Below are 27,485 nucleotides of genomic sequence, written 5' to 3'. Positions count from 1 at the left end.
GGTGGAGGGGTTTTCAGAGGGTTGTGGGGGGGTATTCGGGCCCTGAGGCTGTATTCTGTCACTGGTAATAATGACATTGTTCATTGAGCACATAAAAAACATGGGAGGCGCTAAGTCAGCTGTCTGCCTGGTTTAGCACACGCTGTGCTGCTCTGGACTTTTCAACAAGTAGTTCCCATCAGTTCCTCAAGTCAGAGGTCATCTCCCACATTTATGCTCAAAGAGGCAGCTTCTTAAATCGTCGTTGTTAAGTATTTTAAAAGCTGACAATGAATGTTTTTACTCTGTAAATTCAAAGCCACAGCAAATGGAAAACATTTCCCAAACAAATAAGGTAAAAATTGGCAAAAGTGACCTTCAATGGTCTTTTTGTAATTAATAAATGCTTTAAAATAAACATGAATATCTAAATTTGTTCATAGTGGTTTTGATAACATGATAACATAATGATAACATTTAACAGAGGTGAGTAATGGCAGTGAGAAAATGTGGTGACTAAGCAGCGTTTTAATATTGAGCATATAGCTTAACTTAGTTTCTGATTGAATGTCCAACATGAAACCATTTACATGATCATTTTACATTTTCAGCATCCATAAAATTACAAAATATTTACTCTTCCCTTGTAGTATTATTCCATTAAATAAAACGCAGCCCTTTTTCTGCATGGGTTGACATTCTGCTTTTAATGTTTTGTGATGTCTTAGCATACCATCGCCAGAGGAAGGACTGAGGCTATCTCTGCTGGCATTGTTGTCGATTATTTAGTTGAGTTCCTCTTGTCAGTGCGAAAGTCTGGTGCAAAGCAAACAGGCACCAGCTCCTCTTTATCTAGTTCCGGGGGTTTTATGGGAACATCAGACGCCAGGTTTACTCATGTGGAGCAGAGGAGATCTACTAAAACATCTTCCGTCCCTCAGTGGGATTAGAGAGAACGCATTCCTGACCTCTTTGCTCTGAGTCTCCCATCAGTCTGCTCCACATTGTTCACATATGTGTGATTACTCACACTTGCATATTTGTTCAGTAAGAAAATATGCAAAGACAAAAACATGGTTAATGACTTCAGTTAGTTTAGATTTATTGTTCTGAATGTGTTTACAAATTTTAATTATTCTTGAAATCATACAAATAAAATCACTCACTAATATACACTGGCATCTCACGTAGAAAGTCAAAGACTCCACCTAAAACGTGTTTTTAATGCAGTAAAAGAAACAAACACACATAAGAAAACCTGTCAACTATCAAATTTCATATTTAACATCATGAGCAAACTGATGGGATCAGTGATTCCTAACAGAGACGACCAAAAGAAAAACACTTTCCTTCAGTATCTTCTTCATGTTCTGTCTACATTAGGCCATAAAATGTTGTCCACACATCACATACCACATGTTGGTCACGGCCAGGTGGAGAGGGGGCAAGTACCCCCTGGAGTGTTGAATCCTCTCCTGGATAGACTCCAGTGGAATGCCCCCACATATTTCCTTTGGCTCTGCAGCAGGTTTCCTCACCTGTAAAGATTCCTGTTGCACATCTTATACCACCAGGCTGATATACTCCTACCGACTCCTGCTTATTGATCCTGAAATTCAAATTGCTGTGGAATTGTTGCCGTTAACTGTTTATGTGGCAGGTTTGCACGTGATGGCTCAGGTTAACCATCCTGGCTGGTGGAGCTTCATGGATGAATACATGATGGAATAGATCTCTTTTCATGAGAACATTTATTTTCATAGAAGAAAATGCACAATTGTATGTCAATAACTAATGACCACTGTCTTCCACGTAGTCATCAAACCTTGCTGGTTCATTGTCATGCAGGAATTTTTCTATGAGGCCAAAATGATTTCTGAAAAATGTTTTTTTGAGTTCTTTATAAAAGATTCAGCATATTTGGAAAATGTATAAAAATACATGGGTATAATGTGATTATTGGTAAATAATATTATCTTTTAATCCCAGCCATAAAAATAAAAACTGGAAACACCTAAATGCTACTAACAAAGATGAGTGACATGAGGAGCAGAGTGCCACCAATGAAAGGAAAGGGAATCTGTCCTGCACCAAATCACAAAATAACTGTAATGTTTTTATTCTTTTAGAATATGCTGTATTTGTACAGCTGCCATATTTGTGCAGCCATTTTTACTACGGTATCTCAGAATAGACAAACAGCTGTGCAAAGTGAAAACCCTCTGAGTTTTAATGATACAATACCCAAATTTATCTTATAGGGCACTGAGAGGAATACAGTACACATGCACACAGTTTTGAAGTTGTTATCTGTAGTGTGCTTGTTGTGTATTTGACATCATTGCTATGCCCATCTTTACCGTTAGATGTCAGTAGTTCTTACTGACATCTTTAACCCCTTAATGCTTGATGTTGCAAATTTATGACAAACCTTTGTTTATTTTTTTTTATTAAACTGATTTATACAATTTATTTATGTCTTTATTTTATATAGATTGTTTATCTCTATTTATTAACTGTTATTAATTATTTAATATTTTATTGTATTTTCTTTTTTCCAGTCTTATTCTTTTTTTCCAGATTTTTTCCTGTATTTACTTCATTTTTATATGATTGTAAATAAAATTTAATTTGTAAGGGGTTAAAGTAATGACAAAATTTACACACAAAAAAAAAAATCATTAAAAATGTGTCATGTAGCCTAAATCATCAAACAACAGTTCCTGGGAACATAAGTAGTTAAACAGAACTCCCAAACATCCTGTCACAGCAGAAAAACCTCAGTATGTTACAGCTATCAACATCAGCATCAATCATTTCTCAACTTAGAATTTACACAAACTGCATCATTTGAAATCACTTAAAACAGGCATGACATTAACTAGTCTAAAAGTGTGAGGTTAGAGTGCAGGCACATCCTCAAGCCTCAACACTGACCTCTAGGCAGTTTCCAGGCACACCAACAGTTTCCAGTCAAATGAAATGTGGAAATAGACATAATATCAAAGGACCATTCTACAAGTGTGCAATTCTAGACTTCTAGTGGCTGAAATAAAAGAAACACAATAAGAACTGACACCGAGTTTAATGTCTAGGCTGAGATTAAACTTAAATAGCCAATATTGTGCTGACAACACAACTTTCAAGAGATGTTGGCTTGTTTAAATATTTGCTTTGCTTGGTCTTATACCAAACTACAGTAATCTCTGGATATGGATTTGTACATATTTGTATTTTGTACAAACACACACACACATAGATAGATAGATTTATACAGCCCTACATGACTGGTTCAGTGTTTTATGTGTTAGTGTATATGTTTTTTGTTGTTGTTGTTTAAAGCACATTATAAGAACCAAAAATGAAATGAAACTAAAAGAAGGTCCATTTTACCAACTTGGATTCATTACTGCAGTTGTCTTGGGTTAGGTGTAACCAGTCCAAAAGAAATGTGTAATAATCACAGATATATCCTCTGGGAAAACACACCGACTCCAGTGTCTGAATAGTATTATTTGTACAGTCTTTACGTGTATAGCAAGCTTGCATTTTTGTGTAAAACATACTAACCATACTATCCTACTGAAGCCTAATGGCCTTCATCGTTCTACCTGACTTGACTTTCTGTCCAATCCCACTAAAAGTCACTTTTATATTTCTCCACGTGAAGCTGTACAGAACAGCAACACACAAGTGAGCAATACTTGAATAACTAAAAGTCTTTATGCTGATAGATCAATACCATGAAATCTATGTATCTAAAGTCTTTTAAAAGCTAGGTTTTGATGGATGGTTTATATTTTAGAGGGAAAGTGATAACCATGTTTGAATTTTAATTTCTGATCAGCCACAAAGTGAAATAAAATAAACTTTATTAATCCAGCAGGAAACTAATTTTATTTAAACTTGTCCATATTTTCATTCGGCCGCTTAAAAAAGAAACTTTGCATTTTTTTTCTCCCCTGTAATCCAACGTGCTCACTGTTACACCATCAGACTCTGTCACGCCAGCTCCATAATTATCTGTGGAAGTTAAATCACTTAAATATATCCAGCTGAGAGAAGGGGATATTTGTAATATTTGCATGTTTGTAGCAAAAAGAAGAATAGCATAAAGATGAACATCACCATAGTTTATTGAACTGGCCACACAGTGGTGCCATTGTTTTAGTTTCTGATGATGAAAAGCATTTAGCCAAATTCAAAAAGGTAGCTCCTTCAAAATCAGGTCCTTTACCACAGTGTTCTCAATCCTGGTCCTCAGGACCCACTACCCTGCATGTTTTAGAGATAACCCTACTTTAACACACTTGAATTAAATGAATGGTTCGTTAACAGGCTTGCAAAGAACTTTATGTGGAAGTTCATTAAAATGAGTCAGGAGTGTTGGAGTAGAAACAGGACATGCAGGACAGTGGGTCCTGAGGACATGGATTGAGAAACACTGCTCTTGTGAGCCTGAGGGTTCTTCTATAGCAGGGATCCTCAATTCTAGTCTTCGAGGGCTGGTGTCCTGCACTCTTCTGCACAGGCATCTGTCACAGTTGGTCTTCCTAACATCTATAGAGGCCACTTTCTCAGTTTTTGGGGTCATAGCAAAACTTAACTGGGTTGGATGGAGCTCAAACTTGAATATTTGTGTAACAGTCAATATCACCAGGCATACAGAAAAATATATTTATGTTAACAAATGATAGCATTAAACATTGCATTTTTGTTGATTAATTTATTTTTAAATCAGGTTTAGAACTGACAGTGGTAGCTGGCATGAATACTGAAGTCTTCCAAAACTTGTTAAGCCTCAGCAACATACTCTGTAACCGCGCAGGTATCGTCTGGAATGAGCTTAAATCCTTTAGACAGAAATCAATACTATGCAACCTTATTGTTTTCTGTGGTACGGACACATAATTTTGATGCTTCTATAACAAAATGTTGTATTGTTATTGTTGTTTTGTTGTGCTCATTTTACATTTTTAGGTGAAACCAGGCTGGCCCCAAAAAAATCATTAACCCAAGCTGGAGACAGACCCCAGAACATCTCGCTCACAAACTAAGCCTTAGGGACACACAAGCTTTCCAATGAGACACAGTACTTGCAGTGACAGTTGGCAGGAGCATATCATGATGCCACATAAATGCTGTACACAACAAAGGAGTTTGCAGTCACCATTACTGGGACTGGGTAGCAATGGGGTGAAAGGTCAAAGGTGCTTGACTTTACAATCTGTGTGATGTTGACTGAACTATCCATTTATTGTATAGAAATGATTAATAAACCCACTATACAATGAAAAGGTATGACAAAATTAAAATTTTTCTGTCTCCTGTCAATCTTTTGGAAACAATGCCTGGCAGTGGGAGGGCTTCTTTTTGTTGTATTGCTATATCATTAATTCTACTACATTTTTACCACAATCTCCCAGTTTTAGTGTAATATTAATTGTTTCGATAATAAAAAAACATTAATGCAAAGAGCTGAAAAGTTAATCCGTATGTTTCTGTACTTTAGGACGTGAGCTAGAGGAAATAACTGAAGGAGAGCTTGTCAGCCTTGCTGAAGCCTGAACAGATGAGAAGCAACACTGTGAAGCTTGGAGAGCTGCGGCTGCCGTTGTGCTGTGCTACACCCCTGCTGTTCACTGGAGGGTGAAATGTGATCATGGAGGGCTGCCAACACACATCAGGACCTGGTAGTTGAAACGGCAAACCCAGCGAACTGTGATCTGACGTGTCTCTACTGTCACTGTAAGCGTCTGAACGCCAGAGGGCGAGCATCACATTCAGGAGGATAATAGTGACTCTTACATAAACCTGAATCTGTGTGTCCCATACAGTGGAAACAAAAAAATATAGAACTTTGAGCAGACAAGAAACACTAGAGTCAGAGACAAAGTGTGTGTGTGGGTTTTAACTTCACCATGGGGACTGTCAATGTCCTGTTGCGTCTTCCTAAAAAAGTACATAGAAAATATTATCATTGGAGTAATCCGTGTTCAGGGTCTAAGGATTGAAGATGTTCTGTAATAAGGTTTTTTAAGCTTTGATTAAAAAAATGAATAAATAAAAAAGCTGTACAAAATTGGTAAACTCTGAGCTTCTATCAGAAAATCATCATTTTAAGATAATTTAAGAAGATACAGCAAGATAGAAAACCAGAAGGCTGTGTTGCCCCTCTCATAAGCCATTTTGTTTTCATTTCCCAAATTTGCTTCCTAGCTTTTCATTTAGTTTTCTGAATACATAATAGTCACCTATGCTTATCTACATAATAGTTCTTCCTTGTCTCATATTTAATCTTTCCTATTTGTTTATTCTTACTTTATGTTTTTGCGCAGTGCTTTCACCATAAAGATTTTCCACAAAAATATATAAACAAAATTAAAATCTTTATTTTCAGATAATGCAATGAACCTTAATAGTTTGCAAATATGCAATAATTTCATCATGTCATAATCATATACTTTCTCATTACCCAATAACATAATAAAATAGCTACGCCATGATTATAAAGACAAAGTATAAAGATGTAATAAAAAAATAGATTTGTGGTGTGCAAACACCACACAAGGTTTTGTTTTTATGTTGTACTTACTAAACTACAACACATCAGTATGTGGTTTCCAGCTGCCAGTATTAGATGGTTTATCGGATAATTAGTGAGTTATTAGACAGTTAAATGTCTCTCACACACATCTTCACTGCATCCCCATTTTTAAAATATCACAGTAGTCTTTAACTCTTAGTCTTATACAATAACCTCCACAGTTCAGAGCTTCAGATTAATTAGGTGTGGCTCAAATCTCTGGAAATGGGGACCTCTTGTGGTTGTTTTGGTGATTTTCACACACCAGGTGAGTTCAGGACAACCCACAGCTTCAAATTAAACTATTGTTTTATGGTACAGTAGGCCAAAGTTATGTTTATCTTAATAACAGGGGAAAACTAGTTGCAACTTTTGAAGTGTTTTTTGAAATCCTAATGTGACACGACTGACCAGCTTTATGATCTCATCTACCTGACATGTGTCCTGTCTTACTTTGCATCTCATGATTTGACTAATCTGCTCGGACTAGCTGCTTATTTTCTGTATGTTTACCATCATTTTCCACTATAAAAATATATGGAAATGCTTTATTGCGTGTGTTGAAGTTTTTAATAACAACGATGACTACAATGTCAAAAAAAGTTAAATTGTTTTCTTGTAAAGGTTGAGCAATGCTCCTCCCCTAAACAAAATGTATAACATGCCGAGCTCTAAATATAGCTTGTGAATTACAGGCTCACAACAGAAAAAATTAGCCTCATAGAGAAGGAGGATATTAAAAATTTTAGCATTCCCTCAAAAGTAATCTACTTATTTATCCAAAATCATTAGTTAACTGATACTCTAACATACTCTGTGTTATTGGTTATCAGACATAAAATGATGCGATATTTTAAAGTTACTTTCCATAAAAATGAGAAATGTTAGGTGTTTATAAGAAAAAAAACTTTCTACAAGAGACGCTGGCTCTCTCACCCTGGCTATTGGCAAAGAGGGTTTCAAAACAAACTGCCGAGGTCAGGCTATCTATTCTTCCAGTTATGCCGACCCTGTGCTCTGTGCCCATTCCACGCTTATCTGTATATTCATGCTTTGTTGTTCACTGCGGGCTGTGAGTGCCAGTTCTGCTGCAGTTTTCAGACTAAGCAAGGCATACATTGGGGAGGTTTATTAGTATCCTCCCTCCCTCGTTTACACTCTCTCCTCAGGGCATGGCGAAGGCAACTGGGGAGAGACACTGCCACAAATAGACTCTCTAAATATGGAGGAATTCAGTCAAGAGAAAATACATGATCGAATTTTTGGGTCCTTTCCACCAAACAGCTTCTATAAAAGGTACAGGACAGGGGAGACTTTGACTCAATGACACTTTCTGTGGTAATAAATGTTTTGAATGTTTAGCTTAGTAAAATAATGTGATTGTAATTAATACTGTAAATGTGTAAATGTTATCTGTGTGTGGTTTGTGTTTAGCATAATTTCTCAGACAAAATTTTCTGTTTGCTGAGATTTTAATTGCTGATCCTGTGATGCATTACTGCCACAACTGACAATAAAATGTAGCTTTGTTTTTGTATGAAATAAACAACTGGATATTGTGGGACACTGTGTAATCACAGTATTTTGAGCACAACTACCCATTGACAGTGTGACTGGTTTTGTGTTTAGCCTAGTCCAAACTTTGAAGGCGCACAGGAAAAAAATGGAAAGCCACGTGGTTCAGAATCCTTATTTTTAACTTGAACAAAAAGATTATTACAAACAATTATATATCTGCAAACCGATGACTTATGAAGCATGAGTTGGTTACCTAAACATCCACTTAAATACACTGTAAAATCCAATTAGTTTAACTTATTTTGACAAAGCTGGCAAACATGATTTCCTTAAAGCAAGCAAACAAATGGAATAGAAACTTTTATATTTTGCTTATAAATGTTTACAACACATGTTATTAAAAAATACAATGCAATGAGAACTGAGTGCCAACCATGCATTGCTAAAATAAAATTACTGATAACAGTGTTACACACGCAAGAAGTTTCATCACATACTTTACGGTTGTGCAGCCGCTACACATTTTGATGGAAACATGTTTGCTGAACCTGGACTCGCATTCTGTTGCTTCACATGCTGCAGTGCTGCAGTTGGCCACAATGCCCTATGCTTGACCCTTTGTTCTAACTTTGAACATATGTGCAACAAATATACATATATATATATATATATATATATATATATATATATATATATATATATATATATATATATATATATATATATATATATATATATATATATATATACATATATATATACATATTTATCTTTTTTAAATTTATTTTTATTTTTTGCAGGTAGTAAATCCCGCAAACAAAATTGAATAAGCAAGCAGTTCAGGTCTGTAAAAATCTTCCACATATTTAATCTGATCAAAAATCTGATTCCACACTGACTATATTATAATAATGAACTCATGCCTTCATGAGTCAGCTTTCATCCCACAGCTAGAGCTCTGTGTGTGTGTGTGTGTATGAGAGTGAAGTGGACGGAGTCTGTTTGTGCAAATGCCTGAATGTGAGCATGTTCATAAGCACACGCGACCCTGATGCATGTGTCCCTCGAGCCACGTGTCGCAGCAAAATGGTGCCTAAAGCCTCAGTAGTGTCTCCAGTGACGTGCTGTCCGTTGACCTCTGCTAACATTTGAAGATGCGGCAGCCTGCTTGTCAAGGACAACGAACTCTTCTGGCTGATTATAATGCTGTGTATTTCATTAATATGCTTCACCTTCAGATCTGTTATATGGCATTTGCATGGCATTAGCATATATCATTGGGCCAGCCGTTCGATGCCACAGTGGGCTGAGCTTGTGGGAACGACACCTGTTAGACAGAGCTGCAGATGCCACTCTGGCAGGGTCACACAAAAAAGGAAAGGCAAAAATGTATCTAGGATCTTTGCTTGATTCACATCTTTGTCAATGAATTGTTACAATTTCACATCTTAAATGATTATTCAAATGAGCAAAAAAGGGTAATGATGGCTACACCTTTTATGTTTAGATGTTTATATTTTTTCCACTGTAGCAAGCTTCTAAAGAATTTTGATTATTTAATAGTCTCACGGAAGTTTACGAAACATTCACAAAACATTTTTTTTAATCGCTCTCACGTATGTGGACCAAAGAATAGCTAAAATTTGACTCCAGTCCCACGGCTTTCTATACTTCCTTTCATTTTATTTTAACTTATTTTCATTTGCAGTTTCTGTTTGATTAGATATTGACATTAAAAATTCCCTTTTAGGGAAACAAAAATGCCCTGGCCTGCCTTAAAATAGACCGCAATATCTACCACATGTCATTAATCTGCTTTTTCTGGCTTGCAGGACAACAAGTGCTGCCTTCTTTCCAAATGACACTACTGTGGTGCCGACACAAAAGAAGGCTTCCACCAAAATGAAATATGTTCCATTATGCTGTGGGCTGCTTGATGTCAAACTATACAGCTCAGGAAGCACCACTCAAAAGGTAACAAAACAAGAATGGGATAAACTGTCTCAAAAACACGACGCAACAAGTCTGCCTCATCATTCAACTCCTTCAGTCAATCTGTTTCCCATCTAGTGTTGGAACACAAATGCAACATGATGGTGGGATCAGTGATTGTGTCTGTTGCTGTCTAAGACTTGTGCTTTTTGTCAGATCTGATACTGCTCAGCCTGAGATAGCTGCAAGCAGGTGGTGACCCTGCATGCAGTACCTGGCACACAGCAGAGTGCGTAGAGCTGCAGCCAAGTCCCAGAGTCACAGAGCTGCTGACTCTGGCCAACCTGCCACCAGGGAGTAAAAGACGAGAAGCAAAAAGCAAATCATGTGGTATGTAACACATCACGGTTTAAACTGCACAAGAGTCATTTGTATTGTGCTGATTGTTTACCATCAGCGGAATTGCTTTTAAGACAACTTGTCTCACAATAAAAACAATGTTAACAGGTTAATTTGCATAAACATCTCACACAGTCTGGCATCGCCTCTAAAAGTGTGTGTGTGTGTGTGTGTGTGTATGTGTGTGTGTGTGTGTGTGTGTGTGTGTGTGTGTGTGTGTGTGTGTGTGTGTGTGTGTGTGTATGTGTGTGTGTGTGTGTGTGTGTGTGTGTGTGTGTGTGTATGTGTGTGTGAGACAGAGAGAGAGAGAGAGATGGGGGGATGGGGGATATATCTTATTGTAGTTGAATGGATGCAGACTTGGGAAGTTTGTAGGGGATTGTTTTATAAGCCAAACAATTTTGGTTCTGCATTAAACAGTATAAACAGCTGTAATTTACACACAAAAATGATATACCAGGCATGCAAAACCGTACAAAAACACAAACAAAAAAACACATGTAAGGTATAATATTTGCAACAACAGAAATGACTATTTTTTGAGCTGTCTATAACCACCATACTATCATTTTGGTGATATTGTCTGGCACTCAGAGACTCAGAGTCAGAAACTTAAGGGTCTTTAAAAAATTGAATTTGGTTTTCTTTATTAGCAAGCTTACTCTGCAATGCAAGAACTGATCCTGTGGTTTTATTCACAGGAGCAAATTGGGGGCATTTATTAGGTTTACTATTGTGCACAAGTTCACTTCAACATATAGACTAAAGCAGCCAGGGGCTGAACAACCAAATGTCTGATCAGAGAGTGAGTAATTTCACTTTGATGCACCCTATACCTTAGATAAACTCCTGCAGAAATCAACAGAAATGAGAAAAGAGTTTACTCAAGAAAACCTAGGTGTTAAATGGTTAAGCATTTGACCAAAACGTAGCTTGAAAAGGAAATACTTACTTTAGATTGCCAGACATATGACTCTAAATAATACAAATAATGGTCTGTGTCTGCTGTATGTGTAAGCAGACTACTGTCTTCATCGTGCCTGAAAAGGATTTTATAAGTCACAGCTCTAGACTTATTACTTTTTTTTGCCCTCTAGTGGCTAAAAAGCCATAATCATGCAACTTTAATATTCACTTTGATTATCTGCACTTTCTATTAACCCCATTTTTATCTCTTCTTTGTTGATGAATAACTGTTGACACAGCAACCCAGAAACCCAGAAAGGATGCTTCAAAATCCTGTTGCACAATATGTCTCAAATCACCCCAACCCCCCTTGGAGAGCTGCTCTCTGATTGGCCGCACTTTCATGGGTTTGAATCCCCTTCATGACCTTTCTCAAATGTCATCACTGCTCTGTCTCAACAATCATCTACATCACTTTCCATTTTGAGCCGTCTATAATAGGAAGCCATAAAAATAATCTTTACTATCAGCCGCGGTCAGTGAGGAGAATCACCACCTCATTACCACTCCTGTCTGTGGGGCTGATTATGGGATGGATGGAAGGAACTCAGACGCAGAGCAGAGCCTGGGGTGCCCTGGCAGACTCAGTTTTTTAATGGCTGCATGGGGTTAAGCTGCAGCTCATTCCATGTTGTAGCTCTAACACTTTCACTTTCCTCTTTCATTGCACCTGTTACCAATATGGGAAAAAAAAGGAAAGAGAAATGAAATACTTAAGAAAAGTGGAGAGCCCTCTCTTCTGTTCAATAAGAAAGAGCAGCAATGAGCTGAATCTCACTCAATTATACCCAGTTACCTCCCTGGATCATTTTAATGATCCCACACAGGCACAGCAGTGTGATCCCACTGTGAAACGCCCTGTGATGAAATAAACCATTGTGCGTGTCCTCGCCCCAATATGCTAATCCAGGATTAATTATGGGCCAACCCTAATGAGTATCTCTCTGGCCCTCTTAGATATGTAAATGTACCAGCAGTGGACAGCGTCAAGAGGCTTTTGTTAACTCTCTGGGTTGAATAAAAGGTGCAGGATAGGATAGAAAGCGACAAGGACAAAAGGTTTAGTGCTGAAAGATTATTACAAAACATATTGTTGCTGGAAGAAAACATATTCTCATGTAGTCACAAAGTGAATTTACAACTCTGAAAAATCAGCTAAAGCTCAGTAAATGTTACTTAAATTTCAAATAAAAATGTAAGCAAGTTAGAGCAGAAATGTTAAAACTTGATATGTACTCATCTGACATGGTTGTGGGGGAGTAGCTCACTGTTAGTACCAGTGTCTCTGCAACATGGATGCTGATTAATTTATTTTGTCTATTAATTAGAGCGAAAGTATAAAGATGGACAGAGCCAAATTAAGTCTGCTTTCTTAATACATTCATCCTCTACATCTTCACTTTAAGTGAGAGTCCAAAAGAAAGAAAGACATTCAGCACTTGCAACTTTGGATCTTACCAGAGATGAATATACTGTTTCAGCATCAACCTAGTCTGAAAGTGGCAGTATGTGAGATCTTTTGCCTCCTCTTCTGAGAAACACAATCAATTGATTATTTTTTATAAGGGGGCTGAGCAGAAGTACAAGCGTACAGACTGGGAAAAAGGTGGCACATGTAAATGACTTATGAAAACTTTTAAAAGAAGGAACTTTTAAAGGAGTCAACACCTGGAAATTGCACCTTTTCAAGTTAAAACATGTGTAATAATGTTGGACCGAAGTGTTAACTTCCCTGAAAGCCTTTGTTTTAAAGAAGGTGGAGTTTATTTGTCTGGGCCCTTTGTTCACAGCTGAACCGCACACAAGAATGAAATCTCGCAAATGCATGATTTTAATTTGCTCCTGGAATTTTGTCATCACAAGAGGCTATTTGAATAAGCCAGCCCCTCTTCAATGCCTAAAGTCATGCTTTAGGCGTGAAATGATATAAAGATATAACAATATAAAGTCATGCTTTATCGCTGATGCAGCTAATGCTAATGCTAATGCTAATGCTAATGAAAAGGGATGAACCTTAAAGTTTAACCCCCTGCAATTTACAAATGAGCCTCGTGTTTTCTTTTTTTTATAAGTGGGGTGAAGTGCTCTGCCACGTAAATTTTTGTAAACATTTTGTTGTAAACGCGCTTCTTCTATCATCTCGGTATCTTCACTCTGCTATTTGCGGCCGTTTTAGTCAATGGTTTGGTTTCCACCGGGTGCACCACAGCGCGTATCAGAAGCGTCCCAAACGCGTCCCAGAAGAGCATTGTCGCGGCTCTCCGCTAAATTTATGCACGAGTCTATTTTTGACTCTTTACACACCCAAAATGCATCAATTTCCGCAGTTCAGATAGGGGCAGACAGGAAATCAGACGTAATGTTTACATGGTTCAGCAGATTTGTGCTGCTGAACCATGTAAACATTACATTTAACCGGTCATGGGGTCTCAAGTGTTTTCTTTGTCATCACAGACGATGAGACGTTTCCTCAAAAAAAAAATTGAGGAAATTGTGTCAAAGCAATTAGTCGTGTTTTTATTTATAGTAACTGTTTAATTTAGGATGATCTTGTATTAGGGATGGGTATTTTAGGTGATTTTTTTAAGTCAACTAGTCAGGTCAATTAAAATTGATTAGTTGTTTAATAGATAATTAAAACGATTTTATCCCCATAGGGAAAATTCAAAATGTATGTGAAATGCTATGTGTATAATGTGTATGTTCCACACAAATATTTCTTATTTAGTTTTTTTTTTTTTTTTTTTAACATTCTCTGGGTTCAAGTGTCTTTATACAGTAGGTAGATTAGAAATGGGGTCAAGGAGACACTGGGATTGAACCTGGGCTGGCAGCCTGGGGCAGTTGATATATCAGGTGAACTAAACACTGTGGCCACAGGAGCGTTAAGCTACTGGGCTGAAGCTGCAGCTAGCTTCGGGTTTAACTCCCTTCACTTTAGCAGTGGTGAATCAGACGCGGAACTCTGCTTTTAGCAAAACATTTACCGCTAAACAGGTAGTTTACCACAGCTAACTGTCTCTGCTTTAACCATCCCACTTTCACTCAGACCTGCCCTGTGTGCCAAACTAGCTGACATGCTGTAGGCTCTCACTCTTCCCCTCTCTAGCTTCTTCTTAAAGGGGCCACACCATTCTTATTAACAGCACATATTTGTCCAGTGACACATAACTGTCCTTCAAACAAAAACAGTTGACTTTTAAAAATAGCAGTTCACTTTGTGCACCGTTTTGACTAGTTGACTAGTCAAACCATACATCAGCCCAAGTTGATATTGTGTGATGAAATCATGCACTTATGACCAAGTTGATATTGTGTGATGAAATCGTGATCTTGTATTTAAATAAAATGCTGTGTATGCTGTGTATTATGCAGCTACTTAGTATTTTATAATATTCAGTATCATTAAAGGTACAATGTATAAGAATGACTGACATCTAGTGGTAAAGATGGGCATAGAAATTACTTGGCCTCAGGTGCAGCGTTGACTGCACTCCAGCTAACTACTTCAAAATTATGCATGTGTGTGCTGTCTTCTTCTAAGAAGTTACTTTAACCAAACGGTGCTCTAGTACCTAAAGCCAGTAGAGCAGTTTTAAAGCTCAGAGGGTTTTCACGTCAGAGTTGTTCGCCTATTCAGAGACACCATACTAAATATGATGGCACAAATGTTGATATTAATGTCTAATCTAAGCTATTATTTTCTCCATCAAACTACTCTACAAATACTCTTTGGTCTTATAATCCAGACCTGATTGTGTCCAAAGAATTTTCAGGACAAGAGTGAGAGGCAGAGCTTTGTTTATTCCCCATCCCCCATTAGTTTTGTTAATCATTTTAGTAGCAATAGTCTGTCAGTTTGTGAATTGTTTCTTCTGCACCCAAGTAAACATTAGATTGTGACATCTTCCACCTTTTTGAGCACTGCAGGTTGTGGCTGTAGCATGCTGTATTTAGGTGCATTGCCGTGCATTTTAGTACTAGTATGTCATGTTGCAGTTGTCTGAAGGCAAATCTATTCATTTTATTACTAGTGTGATGAAATTACTAAAATGTTGAGGTTTGCGTCTCTCCGTCCGTTTTTTTTCTCTCCTCGGAGTCTCTGTCCAAGGTGCTAAAATCTGCTGCTCCGGGGACAGACCACATGACCGCGCTTCCTCCCTCTGAGCAGAGCAGGAGTGTGCGTGCGCGCGCGCTTTTGTAGGCTCTGCACGCGGCCAGTTCAGTCCTCATCATGAGCGATTGAGAAAGCTTCTCTGAGACGGCATCGAGGCTGCTGTAGTGTGCCTGCAGCGTGGAGAGGTCTGTGCAGTTGAACGCGTGACTGAGACTCTGCATCATTTTCTTCTCCGTTCCCCCTTAGCGGTTGCAAACGTTTGTGTGGCAAGTGGTGATGGGCACTCGAGAGTGGGCTGCTGCCCACCAAGTGTGACTGTGTTTCGGAGGCGCTGAGAAAAAAAAAGAACATGTAAAAATCCGCAGGCAAGTCCGCAGATCCCTTGGATTCACGGCCAAAATGCAGAAAGGGATGAGGCTCAATGATGGCCATATCACCTATCTGGCTCTTTTGGCGAAGAAGGATGGGACGAGGCGAGGTTGCTTGAGTAAGAAAAGCTCAGACAACACAAAATGGCATTCAAAGTGGTTCGCTTTGTTGCAGAATATGCTGTTTTATTTCGAAAACGACTCCAGCTCACGCCCCTCTGGACTGTACCTGTTGGAGGGATGTGTCTGTGATAGGGCACCGTCACCGAAACCGTCTCTCTCAGCGAAAGAATGCTTAGAGAAGCAGGTAAGATGTTGACCAGAGAGGAGCAGGAGTTTTCCTACTGGCTGAGACTGCCAAAGTAATCTATTTCCCTAAAAAAGTAATTAGTTGTGAAGCTTTTAAACTTGTCTATATCAATTTTGGCTGTACGTTATAGGCACGTTTCTGACTACAACTCAGGTGGATTTTTAAATGTACAAAATAAACACGCTGTACCACGCAAGCAATTTCCCAGAGATGCTTTTGTAATTATAGTTCACTTGACGTTCGTGGTTACGTAATAGCGTCATTCAAACTGATTGATCCCGAACTAAAATATTCTCACACCCTACCTCAAAAGGTAGTAACTCATTAAAAGCATTAAATACGAACATCAACACAGGCTTAAAGTTTACAAGATCCACGCAAACTCATAGCAAACTTTGCAAAGTATTTTCCTCTAATCATTTTCTCGTTTTAATCACTTCTGTTGTATCACACTTTTTAAAAATAGTGACGCTGTATTTGTAGACACACACAAGCGAGCAAACTTAAACTGCAATCCAAACTTTATAGGTTGCCATCTTGTGGCGGAGAGCTGCCCCTTCCTCGTCGTTTTGACGTATAGATTTAATTCCTTGTCCTGATATTAATAGCACCCTACCTTGGCAACCGTGTCTTCCTAGTTTATAGAGGTGGTTCAATTGACAGGGCTCTCGTTATTATGAGCTGTTAACGACAGCCACGAATGACAACCAAACGATGTTTCAGCCACGGTTTGGTAATTTGGCATTTAGTAGTGAGGATTAATATGAGTCAGGGTTGAACAGTAACTGTATTATTAAAAGCCAGAGACACAAAATAACCTAATTTAAAGAGCAAATTAATCCAGTGAAACCAGTTTGCTGTGTTGCTGGAAGAACTAAAGATTGTGGCGTGCAAGTGTTGAAGAAGCAGAGAAGTGCTCAAGCTGCTGTGAGCTATGACTGCAGTCACCTTCTGAAATCTGCTCTGCCAGCTGCAGTCTCTTGCTTTCCATGCAACGGAGGGGATAGAGACTGCCAATTAAAGGCAAAGCAAGGGGTTATTTAGAAGCAGAATATTGGTTTGAATTTTTGCAGACATGTTGCTATGTTTCATAATTGTACAACTAGGCATTTAAATAAAGTTGTTTAACACAGTGGCATTTTGCAAACTTGCAGACAGCATGATTTGTCATTTTCATAAAATATATTTCAGGAATGTTTAGTTGTTGTTTTGGTACCTTCACATCTTGTTGTAAAAGGCAACTCTAATGGAACAACTCTTATGCAAAATATGGCTATAGCGATCAGCTCATACACAAGTACAAATAGTACATAAAGTTTCATGAGTTTACTCAAGACTACAATTTATGAAACCTATCAATAAAAAGGTGGGGACAAACAAACAAACCAATAACAAACAAACAAAAAAACAGCTTGACTGCAATGTACTTTCAGAAAGGAAAACTCTTTCATTAGCGTTTCATCCATAATGTTGAATGTTCCCCAACCCTGTGTCTGGCACATCATTCAGTTATCTGTTACTCTGTCATTCAAGTCTATCTTTTAACATTTGCATTGAACTGAACAGCTTTTAAGAAGATAAATAAAGAATGTAAATTCATTGTGTGACTCCTCCAGTGTGTCCTACAGTTACTTGATGTTTGTGTCACTACCTTGGTATCATTGTCTGTGGTGTTGAACTCTGATACTCTCCTCTAACGCCTCCTTTTTAGCAAGTAGAACTGTCAGGATTAGTATCAGTGTTAGTGTCACTGTACATATGTACCAGTAGAATTCAGATAGCTGAGATTATTTTATGTTATCTAACTGTCCATGCGTTTTTTTTTTTATTTTTTATTATCTTTTTGCTTTGGATTCTGGGGTAACATATCTGCCCACAAAAAGAAACGCTTGTTTGTTAAGCACTCTCTTTTGGACAAGCAGCGTCTTGAAGATCTGCATGAAACATGTACTGAGTGGCATCTATTACAGCAGCTGTTCATGCTGACTGCGCTGATGAATTTATTTCAACACTGAATTATATTTATTTGAAAGGATTTAGGATTTGCACAATGCAATACTGTCTTCGGCACATGTGCTTTTATGAAATGTGTGTCATAAATGCATTTTAATGTTTATTTTTTTCTTATTTAATGTGAACTCAAACAGTTCTTTATGCATGAAAAGCGCAGTGTCCAGTCAATCACGGCTGTGTGTGTCCATATCGGCACATCTTGTGCAACTCATCTGATCTTGTGTGTTTGCCTTGAAGTCTATATTTGTCTCACTGTGTCATCCTTCATACACCAGTGTCGATCTTTAAAACGGAGCGGCTCAACAACAAAGGTGAAATGAGGACAGAGATACTAATCAATGCTCCATGTTTCTCAGGGTATGCAGATTTTAAATTTTATTTTAATTTTCCCCACTCTGAGAAAAACAGAAAATAACTCCTGAGTCAATGTGTTGACTGCAGAGGTCATCAGAGGCAATTCTACTGTACACTCCTGGCATTAAACCTGTTACATGTCTGGATTACAGCAGGTTCCAGGATTTTGTCGAGCAGTGTGAACCCATATTCTGCATGTCAGTGAGTGTGTGTGTGTGTCAGCGCTGCAGAAGGAATGGCCAGGAGAGTACTGGATCTTATCTGTGTGTGACAGGGAGAGGGACAATGCAGCAAATAGATGCCAAGCCAACTGCCACCTTGCAGGGCTACAGCGCTTTTTATAGCCCTCACTCCTCAAAAAGGCAGAAGATCCTTCTCTCTCTCCTGTCTGTCTGCCTCTCCATTCTCATTGTATTCTTTGGAGTGTTCTACTTTTTAAATGTTCTTATTCCCCATTTAGAAGGCGAGTTACGTTTAAGCCCATGTTACTATGGCAACCCCTATTTGCATCTGAAAAAGTGCATTTGAAGGGGCCAACAAAATGTACAACAACATGCTTTGGCATTGTGCTCCATTTAGCAAGTACAGAAAATATGGACATGTGAAAAACAGAAAGTGGGCCATCTGAGTTGGTGACAGGGAGGACTGTGTTTTCTTTTATGTATTTACTGTTATCATGATGATAGAAATGAATTAACTTTATAGTAGTCTACATCAGTTTCCATAAGTGTTCTGCTGAATTTATAAACCAGAGGTCCAGCTTATGGAGTGAATTATTTTGATGAAAACAGCATGATTGTAGGGATTGTTGTAGCCATCTTGACTATTTTTAACAAAATTTGTTCCCTATTGCTAAGGGATTTATACACTCCACTAATACATGTGTTAGACACAACAAACAAACAAACAAAAAAGCTACCCAAAGAGCTTTGTAAATACAAATAAAATCTTTCATGGCTTTAGTAATTGAAAATTAGCAGCTTTGTCAGTATCATCATATATTCATGATCTGTTTTTCCTTATTCTGGATTAAAATTCAGTCATTTTCTTTCATTTTAAAATAGGACTTCCTCAGTTCTGTGTTGTCTCACTTAACAGCGACTGAATCTGTAGCGAAAAATGTAGTGACGTGGAGTTAAATATAGCTGCCTAAAAGGCTTGACACACCAGCTCACAGGATGCGAGAGATGGGAACCACATTATTGACAAAAGCCCATTCTGCTGCTCATCAGGAAATATGGAACATTACTCCCCTTCACAAATGATTTGCTCCTGGCATTTGGGAGGGATAAAAAAAATCCAATATATTGGATTTGAGGGGGGTCTGTTTACAATGCATCACTGTTATATAATTTGATGCGTTTCAACTACAGATAACCGGTCTGTACTATTAGGGCAGTGACCACCACTTTGTAGACCTGAGGTCTTTATCTCATCCGCCTATTTGAAGACAGTTGCACATGCATTTGCCTGAATTATTGTAAGTTTAAGGTTGCAAAATCACTTAACAGAGTTAATAATAGAGTAAAAGGGGTAAGGACCCTGAGGTGCTTGTGTCACTGAAAGAGTGTCAGATCACTAGAACACAGCAAAACAAAACAGAAGATGGCATCAGTCGGGAGGCTTCTGCTAACTCAGAGGTGAGTTGCCAGGTTACAGAACAAATGCACAGAGGCTTTATAATGAATCTCTGAAGATTTTTCTCTCTGGAGCCCTCAGTCCCTCTTATTCACATACATGTCCAATCTGGATTTATTATTTATTTCAAAACACTTTAATATATCCTAATTATCCTATTAATTGTTGGGAAAGTTTAACTTCCTGTTTATGTTTTTGTATTCCAGTATTACTTCACCATCACGTTCAGTCATGAAAACCAGAAAGCTGTGGAGCTACGCACAGAAGATGTCAAGGACTGTGACGAGTGGGTGGCAGCCATCACACAGGCTAGGTAACACACACGTCATGACCTCCCTCTCATCTACTTACACACATGCATGTCTTCATGTGCATTTAGCATCAGTTTATTTGAGCAATGAAATACATCTCATACATAATAATGAATTCATTTTTCTTTCAATTTTCAAGAATATAAAAAGTTTTTCTTTGTTTGCTTTGAAGTGACCTTTTTATTTCTGTGTCTTTAAATCTATCACCATACGTTGAGCTGCAAATTTTCCACTTAAAACCATGATATTAGTCATTAAGAGGGTCGGTGGCCTCTTACGGCCTGATATTTGACCAGTACAGTGAAAAGCATCCTAGCAAGCATCAGCTGACCTTCCAGTGACTGCGTGAAGCTGTACGTATGCACAACTGTTAGCACTAATATTAATTTGTTATGTTTACTAAGGTCAGCTTCTCCAGCCAGGATTTTAACATTGATAATTTTAGTTAACAGCTAGCTGATGTTCAGTCTGATCAACTCAGACCCCTTTTGCTGCCTTTTCAACCAGCTTAAATGCATTTACAACATTGACATGACACAAAAATAATGCGTTTGTGTCATCATATTGATCTGTTAAGTATGCTAAAAAGGGTACAGTTGTTAGATTGTGTGCTGTCAACTAAAAGCCTTAAGGACAGCTTAATAGGAAAAAAATGTTGATGTAAGATAGAAAATTGTGCTCTCTTTAATAATCTTGTATTATTATTCTGAGGGTATGTGCTTCCTATCCTACAGAAATCAGTGAAACTGTGTTGTTGTGTTTAATTTTTCTTATGTTTCTATTAGTTTTATTTATTCTTTTTATGACATCTAATCATTTGTTTATTGCCAGAATTTAATTTGTTTTGTTTGAAAATGCTAAATATATACAACTGAGCTGAGTTCAGAATTTCCATGCAATGATTGGATTCCAAATAGTAAAACCATAAATTTCCTATTTCACCTTCTTTTTCCTTATTGATCTAAGATCTCTAGCTATGTTTTTAAATAGTCATTGAACATGTTCACTTTTACGTTTTTACATGGTTACACAAGCTAACATCATTGTAAATTGAAAGTTTATTATTATAGCTTTCTTAAAATATAACATATAAACATTAATAATTTATATTAATATTGTATTTTATGATAAGAACATAAACTGAATCACAATTGAAATTTGTGGTCACAAACCCAAGTATTCCTTGTCTGTTTCTTGTCATTTTTCTATTATGTTGTCAACATATTAATTATTTCTGCCGTCCTTGGAGTTGCACTTTTTATATGGCTTAGTGGTTAAGTCTTTTCTACTTCTGAAATATACTGTAAGTGGATAAATGCTTTTTGGCTTAAAAACAGAAATAGAGCTTACAAATGAACTTGTCCACCATTCTTAATTCACAATCATAATTATAATTTCCTGCTTGGAATCCCACAAGATGTGTATTGTGTATCTCAAAATTTGACGTTAAAAATCAATATAGTTGAATACTTTTCATACAATCTGACTGGAAAATCAGCTAAATACATGAGGCTACAGCTCAGCAATGAATTTCCAACAAAGGGCAAACAAGATTTGCTAAAAAGAAATAAAAGTTCTTCATTGTCTTATTTGTGTAGGCTAACAAAATCAAAACAAACAAACAAAATGCAGTATTAATTGCTGCAGAATCTCAGATAATTAAAACAAATTGCTTCTTTGCGGAAGCACCATCACTCTAAATGTCAGCAGTGTGCATTAATTTGGCAAAAAAAATCAATTGGTTTGACTCCCTCAAAATTAAATTGATTAGAGGCGCTTGCTGTACAAGGACAAGCCACCCGATAACACTGTAATTGACTGCGGGAGATAGTGTAGATTTATATATTTTCGGATGTTCCTTATCAACCATTTGCCTTTTATTTGACAGTCTTCTTTTAAGACTATATGTACTGTTCAGTCAGAGTTAACCGAAATGCTTTCTGAACATTTTTTTCAATCCTGAGCTAACCATATTACAACTTATTTTAAGCCTCACAGGGCATGTACTTAAAATTCAGAAGTGTATAATCTACAGATAGTTTTGCTCATGCAGAAGCAGCTTTTACACACGGTGTGCTAAGCCTAAGTATTTAAAGAATGGGTTGCATAACTGCACTGCTCTGTGTGGCCGGAAGGTATATGGTTCAAACATATGCTGACCGCAAGTCTGTTTTTGCTTAGATGAATCTATGAAGAGCTCATAAAACATGTTAATAAGGTCCTTACAAAGCCTGTGCATGTGTGTCTTTATAGTTACAGGAACCTGGCGACAGAGCACGAGACCCTCATGCAGAAGTATCTCCATCTACTCCAAATAGTGGAGACAGAGAAAACGGTTGCCAAGCAACTTCGACAACAGATAGAGGATGGGGAAATCGAGATTGAGCGGCTAAAATCAGAGGTAATTTGCCTTGTAATTTTTATGCTAGTATTACCTGTATGTGAAGGTGTGTTTTGGCTTACTGTACAGTGCTCAGTAAAGAAGGAGAGAACTAAAATTATTGTTAGACAAAGAAGACAAAGGCACAAACTGGTCACAGGTCAAAGGTTCTGTCCCAGATTACAGACCACAACTTCATAGTGGGAGTTCATAGGGAGTCTTGTAGCTTGCAGTGCCCCCTAGAGACTATGTACTACAATTCAGCGTTTTGTATCCTCATTATTCAGTCTAAACCAGATCAAATGGAGCTCTCTTTAATGTGCTAATGGAGCTTCAATTGAATTCAGTTTTTTCAATATGCATGAATCAGCTTTTGTTCTACATGATACCACAGCCTGCACTACAAAATGAGGATCTGCTTTTCTCCCTTTTTTAAGGCTAAAGTGTGTACTAGTAATAGACTTTTTTTTTCATCACTGCTTTACCCTAAGTTTTTCTTCTTTGTATTATGAGTAGAGTGGTTGTAAATGTAACCGACTTGAATTAAATACAATAGGTACATTTGGATTTTGTGGGTTTAGCTTCTGGATACACCAATTCTTTGAAGCAGCTAATGGACTAAGACAAAGTTGATCAAATGGTAATTAACATAATTGAATAAAACATTAATAACCATTATTAAATCATGCAGTGGAGTGAGAGAACATGAAATCACCAAGATCGCAAGAAGGATTTTGCAGGCCATGAACAAAAAGACTGTGAACTGTGAAGAAGAAATAAAGAGTCATTGCAATGATTTCAAAATCAGTTCAAACTTATTTTTGTTAGAAATAGTGCAAAGACATTCTAGCAAGGAAAAAACACATTTATTTGATGTGAGGGCATAAGGTTGCTAACATGACTGGCATAAGAAGGGCATCCCAAAGAGGCTTTGTCTCTTAGAAGGAAAAATAAATAGCTTAAGAATTAAAATTTTCAGTTACGTTTTTGTTTATGCATTACTGTGGTTTATTTTTTTATTTTTAATGTCCTTAGTTTGTTATTTTGTGAAATACTGTTATTGTGTTATGAATGCTGTGTCCCCTGTCTTTCAGTAAAAAAAGAAAAGAATAATTATAAAAAAAATCTGAAATGTAAAATTGCAATGAATTTAGGGAATTTAGGGAGTTCATAAATACCATTGAAAGACTCCGAATGAAAGAAGAAAACTTTGCCTGTAAGGAACAAAGCCAGAAATTAAGTAGAAAAGTTTGCATTCAAAAATATAAAATAAAGGCAATTTGTTCGATGCACTGTTTGATGAAATCGTGATCTTGTATTTAAACAAAATGACTTACAAAAAACTGAAATAAAAATGATAAAAAAATTATATGCACTACATGACAACACCTGGATCCAACTGGACTCACAGCAGTCTGACTTAATTATGATGTCCCATCTTGTTTGAGTTCTTACTTGTGTTGTTCTTACTCTCAAATGTAAGTCGCTTTGGATAAAAGTGTCTGCTAAATGACTGCTGAATGTAGAATGCTCATCTGTGAAGGCACCACTATACTCAGCAATATTTAGAGGTTTTGAAGCAACATTTGCCACCATCTGGATGGCATTCTTTCCAGAAAGACTTTAATTATTTCAGCAAGACCATGCCAAATAGCATTCTATGTATACTGTAATATAATGCAGGAGTCTTGGTGCTAAACTGGTCTGCCTGCAGGTCAGATCTGTCACCCATTTAAAATATTTAGCTCATTGTGAAATGAAGCAATAGAAGCAGAGACCTTGAACTGTAGGGCATCTGAACTCTGATACCAAGCAAGCTTGTGAAGATGTTTTACTTTCCACAATATAGCAACAGAATATTAGAACAAAATATAATTTTTTTCTATTGCTGGTTACTAAAATTCCTCTCTTTTATTATTTGTCATGTTATTGTAAAAACTACTTTCCACTGAACTTTACATTAAAATATTGTGCAAAAACAATGTTTATATTTCCATTTGGCACCATGTTAAATCTTTTAGAAAAATGTAGTTTTAGCTTTATGTAGTATGATGTACTCTTTGTAATCCCATAGTCTAAATTTCAGATTGCTGGACTTCTGAAGGACAATGAGAAGATTCAGTCAAATCCAGAAGTACCACCCAGTGAGGATGACACAGAGATCAAGAAGATCAAGAAAGTGAGTTTTATCTGCTGTGCTGATGTGCATTTTTATCAGGGAAATCCAAGTTCACAGTTTTTAGTCAGGGAAAATTAAGTATGCACATGCAAAGAGGGAGTAAAGGAGGGAAAAGGATCAGTGGTTTAGGAAAATAACCCTTCCAGCAGCTACACCATCTCTACGAACTTGAGGGTTTCATTCTGAATCTTCATTTATGCAGTTCAGTTTGCCTTTACTGCAGGAAGCACCTTACTCATGATGATCACATGCTTCCTCCTATACTGAAAGAAATACTTGATCCTACCTAAAGCTGTGAAGTTTTAGAAAACCAATTACGTACTATAAATTAACCTAAGATAATGAAACACTACATGACTGTAGTGCATTTTCTCTCAACTCCACAGAGGGTCTCGGTGTCTTTTAGCTGATTTGTTTGGATTTCATGCTGTTTGATCATGAGTTGGTAATAATTTTAGATAGGAGTAAACAACTTACATGTTTCACATCACATGAAGAATAGATTATTATATAATAATAAAGAATTAAAGCAATAAAAATCCTGATATTTGTCTTAGAAGTTTGAGAAAATGAAAACTACCTCAAGGAGCATGAACTTTTTCAGGTTATATAAACTTGACTTCAAATAAATGTTTAGGTTAGCTGGGTGTCTAAAACAACATGCTAGCTTATATAGCAACATCATAACACAGCACTGCATGTGTCAATACGCATGTCTGACTGCCTCAAAGCGACAAATCAGCACAAAATCTCAAATCTTATCTTATCTTTTGTTTATTTTTCTGCTTTGAAGTTGTAAACTTGATTCTGCTGTTTGTTTTATTACTGGACATGCACAGCTAAAAACCTGAGGTTGGAAAATCTTCAAGTTACAGTCCAAAAAAACAAGATCTGCATGTTGAATACTGTGTGCAATGTAGATTTTTCTAGTAATTTCTGTCGTAATTTTACATCATAACAGTTATGTTAATATCTTCTGGAAGTCCAATGAAAACCAGGTAATGATATTTAGGCTAAAGGCTTTATAAACAATATGTACTAAATATTTCCATCACAGGTCCAGAGTTTTCTGCGAGGTTGGATCTGCCGCAGGAAGTGGAAAACCATCATCCAGGACTACATTCGTTCACCCCATGCTGAAAGCATGAGGAAGCGGAATCAAGTGGTATTTAGCATGCTAGAAGCAGAAGCCGAATATGTCCAACAACTCCACATCTTGGTCAACAACTTTCTGCGGCCGCTGCGCATGGCAGCCAGCTCCAAGAAACCCCCCATCACCCATGATGATGTCAGCAGCATCTTCCTTAACAGGTGGCTGGTGGTTAGACTGGTTGTGAAAGTGATGTGACTGCTGACATTTATGAGCAAGAGACAGAAGAACAGTCGCCCATGACCAACATGTTGCTTGTTTGTTTTGTCAGTGAGACCATCATGTTCCTCCACCAGATCTTCTACCAGGGCCTGAAAGCCAGGATAGCCAGCTGGCCAACACTTGTGCTGGGTAAGAGACACGCCGTCAGTCACCAATTTAATTGTTTTCAGGGGTCAGTTCACAAAAAGAAGAGACAAAAAATAAATTTCAACTCAAACAGTTTTGGAATGACTTTTTATATATGTATATATGTATGTATGTATGTATGTATGTATGTATGTACGTATGTATGTATGTATGTATGTATGTATGTATGTATGTATGTATGTATGTATGCATGCATGCATGCATGCATGCATGCATGTATGTGATTTATTCAACTGTACTTGAATTGAACCTTACTTAAATACTTTTAATCACTGTACAAATCAAGTGCTGCATTCAGATCAATACAAACACAAATCTGCATTATACGTGTGAAAATGTGTAAACAGTTGTGAAAATACAAAGAATCTAACTTTACAAGCATCACTTATTTATGGTGTTAATGGACATCAGTTAATACTTTAACAGTTGTTAATCATTACATTTCTGTCTTTTCAGCTGACCTGTTTGACATTTTACTGCCCATGCTTAACATTTACCAAGAGTTTGTGAGGAACCACCAGTACAGCCTGCAGATCCTGGCCCACTGCAAACAGAACCGAGACTTTGACAAGCTTCTGAAGCAGTACGAGGCCAAGCCTGACTGTGAAGAGAGGACGCTGGAAACCTTCCTTACTTACCCCATGTTTCAGGTACAATTCCAGGACCAGAATGTAAATGACTGCAGGAGTTTTACACAATGCACATACAGTTTAAAATATTTTGCAGCATGTATAGTGCATGTTCTGCAGTGCAAAATTGTACATGACCCAGGCGTTATTGTTCTAATTCAAATCTTATGAAATAATAAAATTAACTTTGTGAAAGGGCTGAAATAAATCAATCTTATTTTACTTTTAGAACTGCAACATTTATGTTGCTCTCATAAAAAATCTGAGGCTGTGTGTGCAACTTACAT

At 37.3% G+C, this 27,485-nt stretch overlaps 1 protein-coding gene across 1 annotated transcript in view; it reads left to right on the top strand.

The window, feature by feature from the left end:
• The first annotated feature begins 15,551 nt into the window (after positions 1 to 15,551).
• LOC121644629 (ras-specific guanine nucleotide-releasing factor 1-like) overlaps positions 15,552 to 27,485 on the top strand; it is a 28,488-nt gene continuing 16,554 nt past the window's right edge. Inside the window, exons 1-7 of the mRNA XM_041992716.1 lie at positions 15,552 to 16,172; positions 20,387 to 20,493; positions 22,745 to 22,892; positions 24,958 to 25,050; positions 26,108 to 26,361; positions 26,472 to 26,551; positions 27,026 to 27,219. Of these exons, the coding sequence (XP_041848650.1) occupies positions 15,897 to 16,172; positions 20,387 to 20,493; positions 22,745 to 22,892; positions 24,958 to 25,050; positions 26,108 to 26,361; positions 26,472 to 26,551; positions 27,026 to 27,219 (1,152 nt within the window). The 5' untranslated portion in view covers positions 15,552 to 15,896. The remainder of the gene's footprint in view (positions 16,173 to 20,386; positions 20,494 to 22,744; positions 22,893 to 24,957; positions 25,051 to 26,107; positions 26,362 to 26,471; positions 26,552 to 27,025; positions 27,220 to 27,485) is intronic.

This window comes from Melanotaenia boesemani, chromosome 1 (assembly GCF_017639745.1).
Source record: "Melanotaenia boesemani isolate fMelBoe1 chromosome 1, fMelBoe1.pri, whole genome shotgun sequence".
NCBI classification, from domain to species: domain Eukaryota; kingdom Metazoa; phylum Chordata; class Actinopteri; order Atheriniformes; family Melanotaeniidae; genus Melanotaenia; species Melanotaenia boesemani.
The sequence above is the reverse complement of the archived record's forward strand: the minus strand, read 5'-3'. Positions and strand labels throughout refer to the sequence as shown.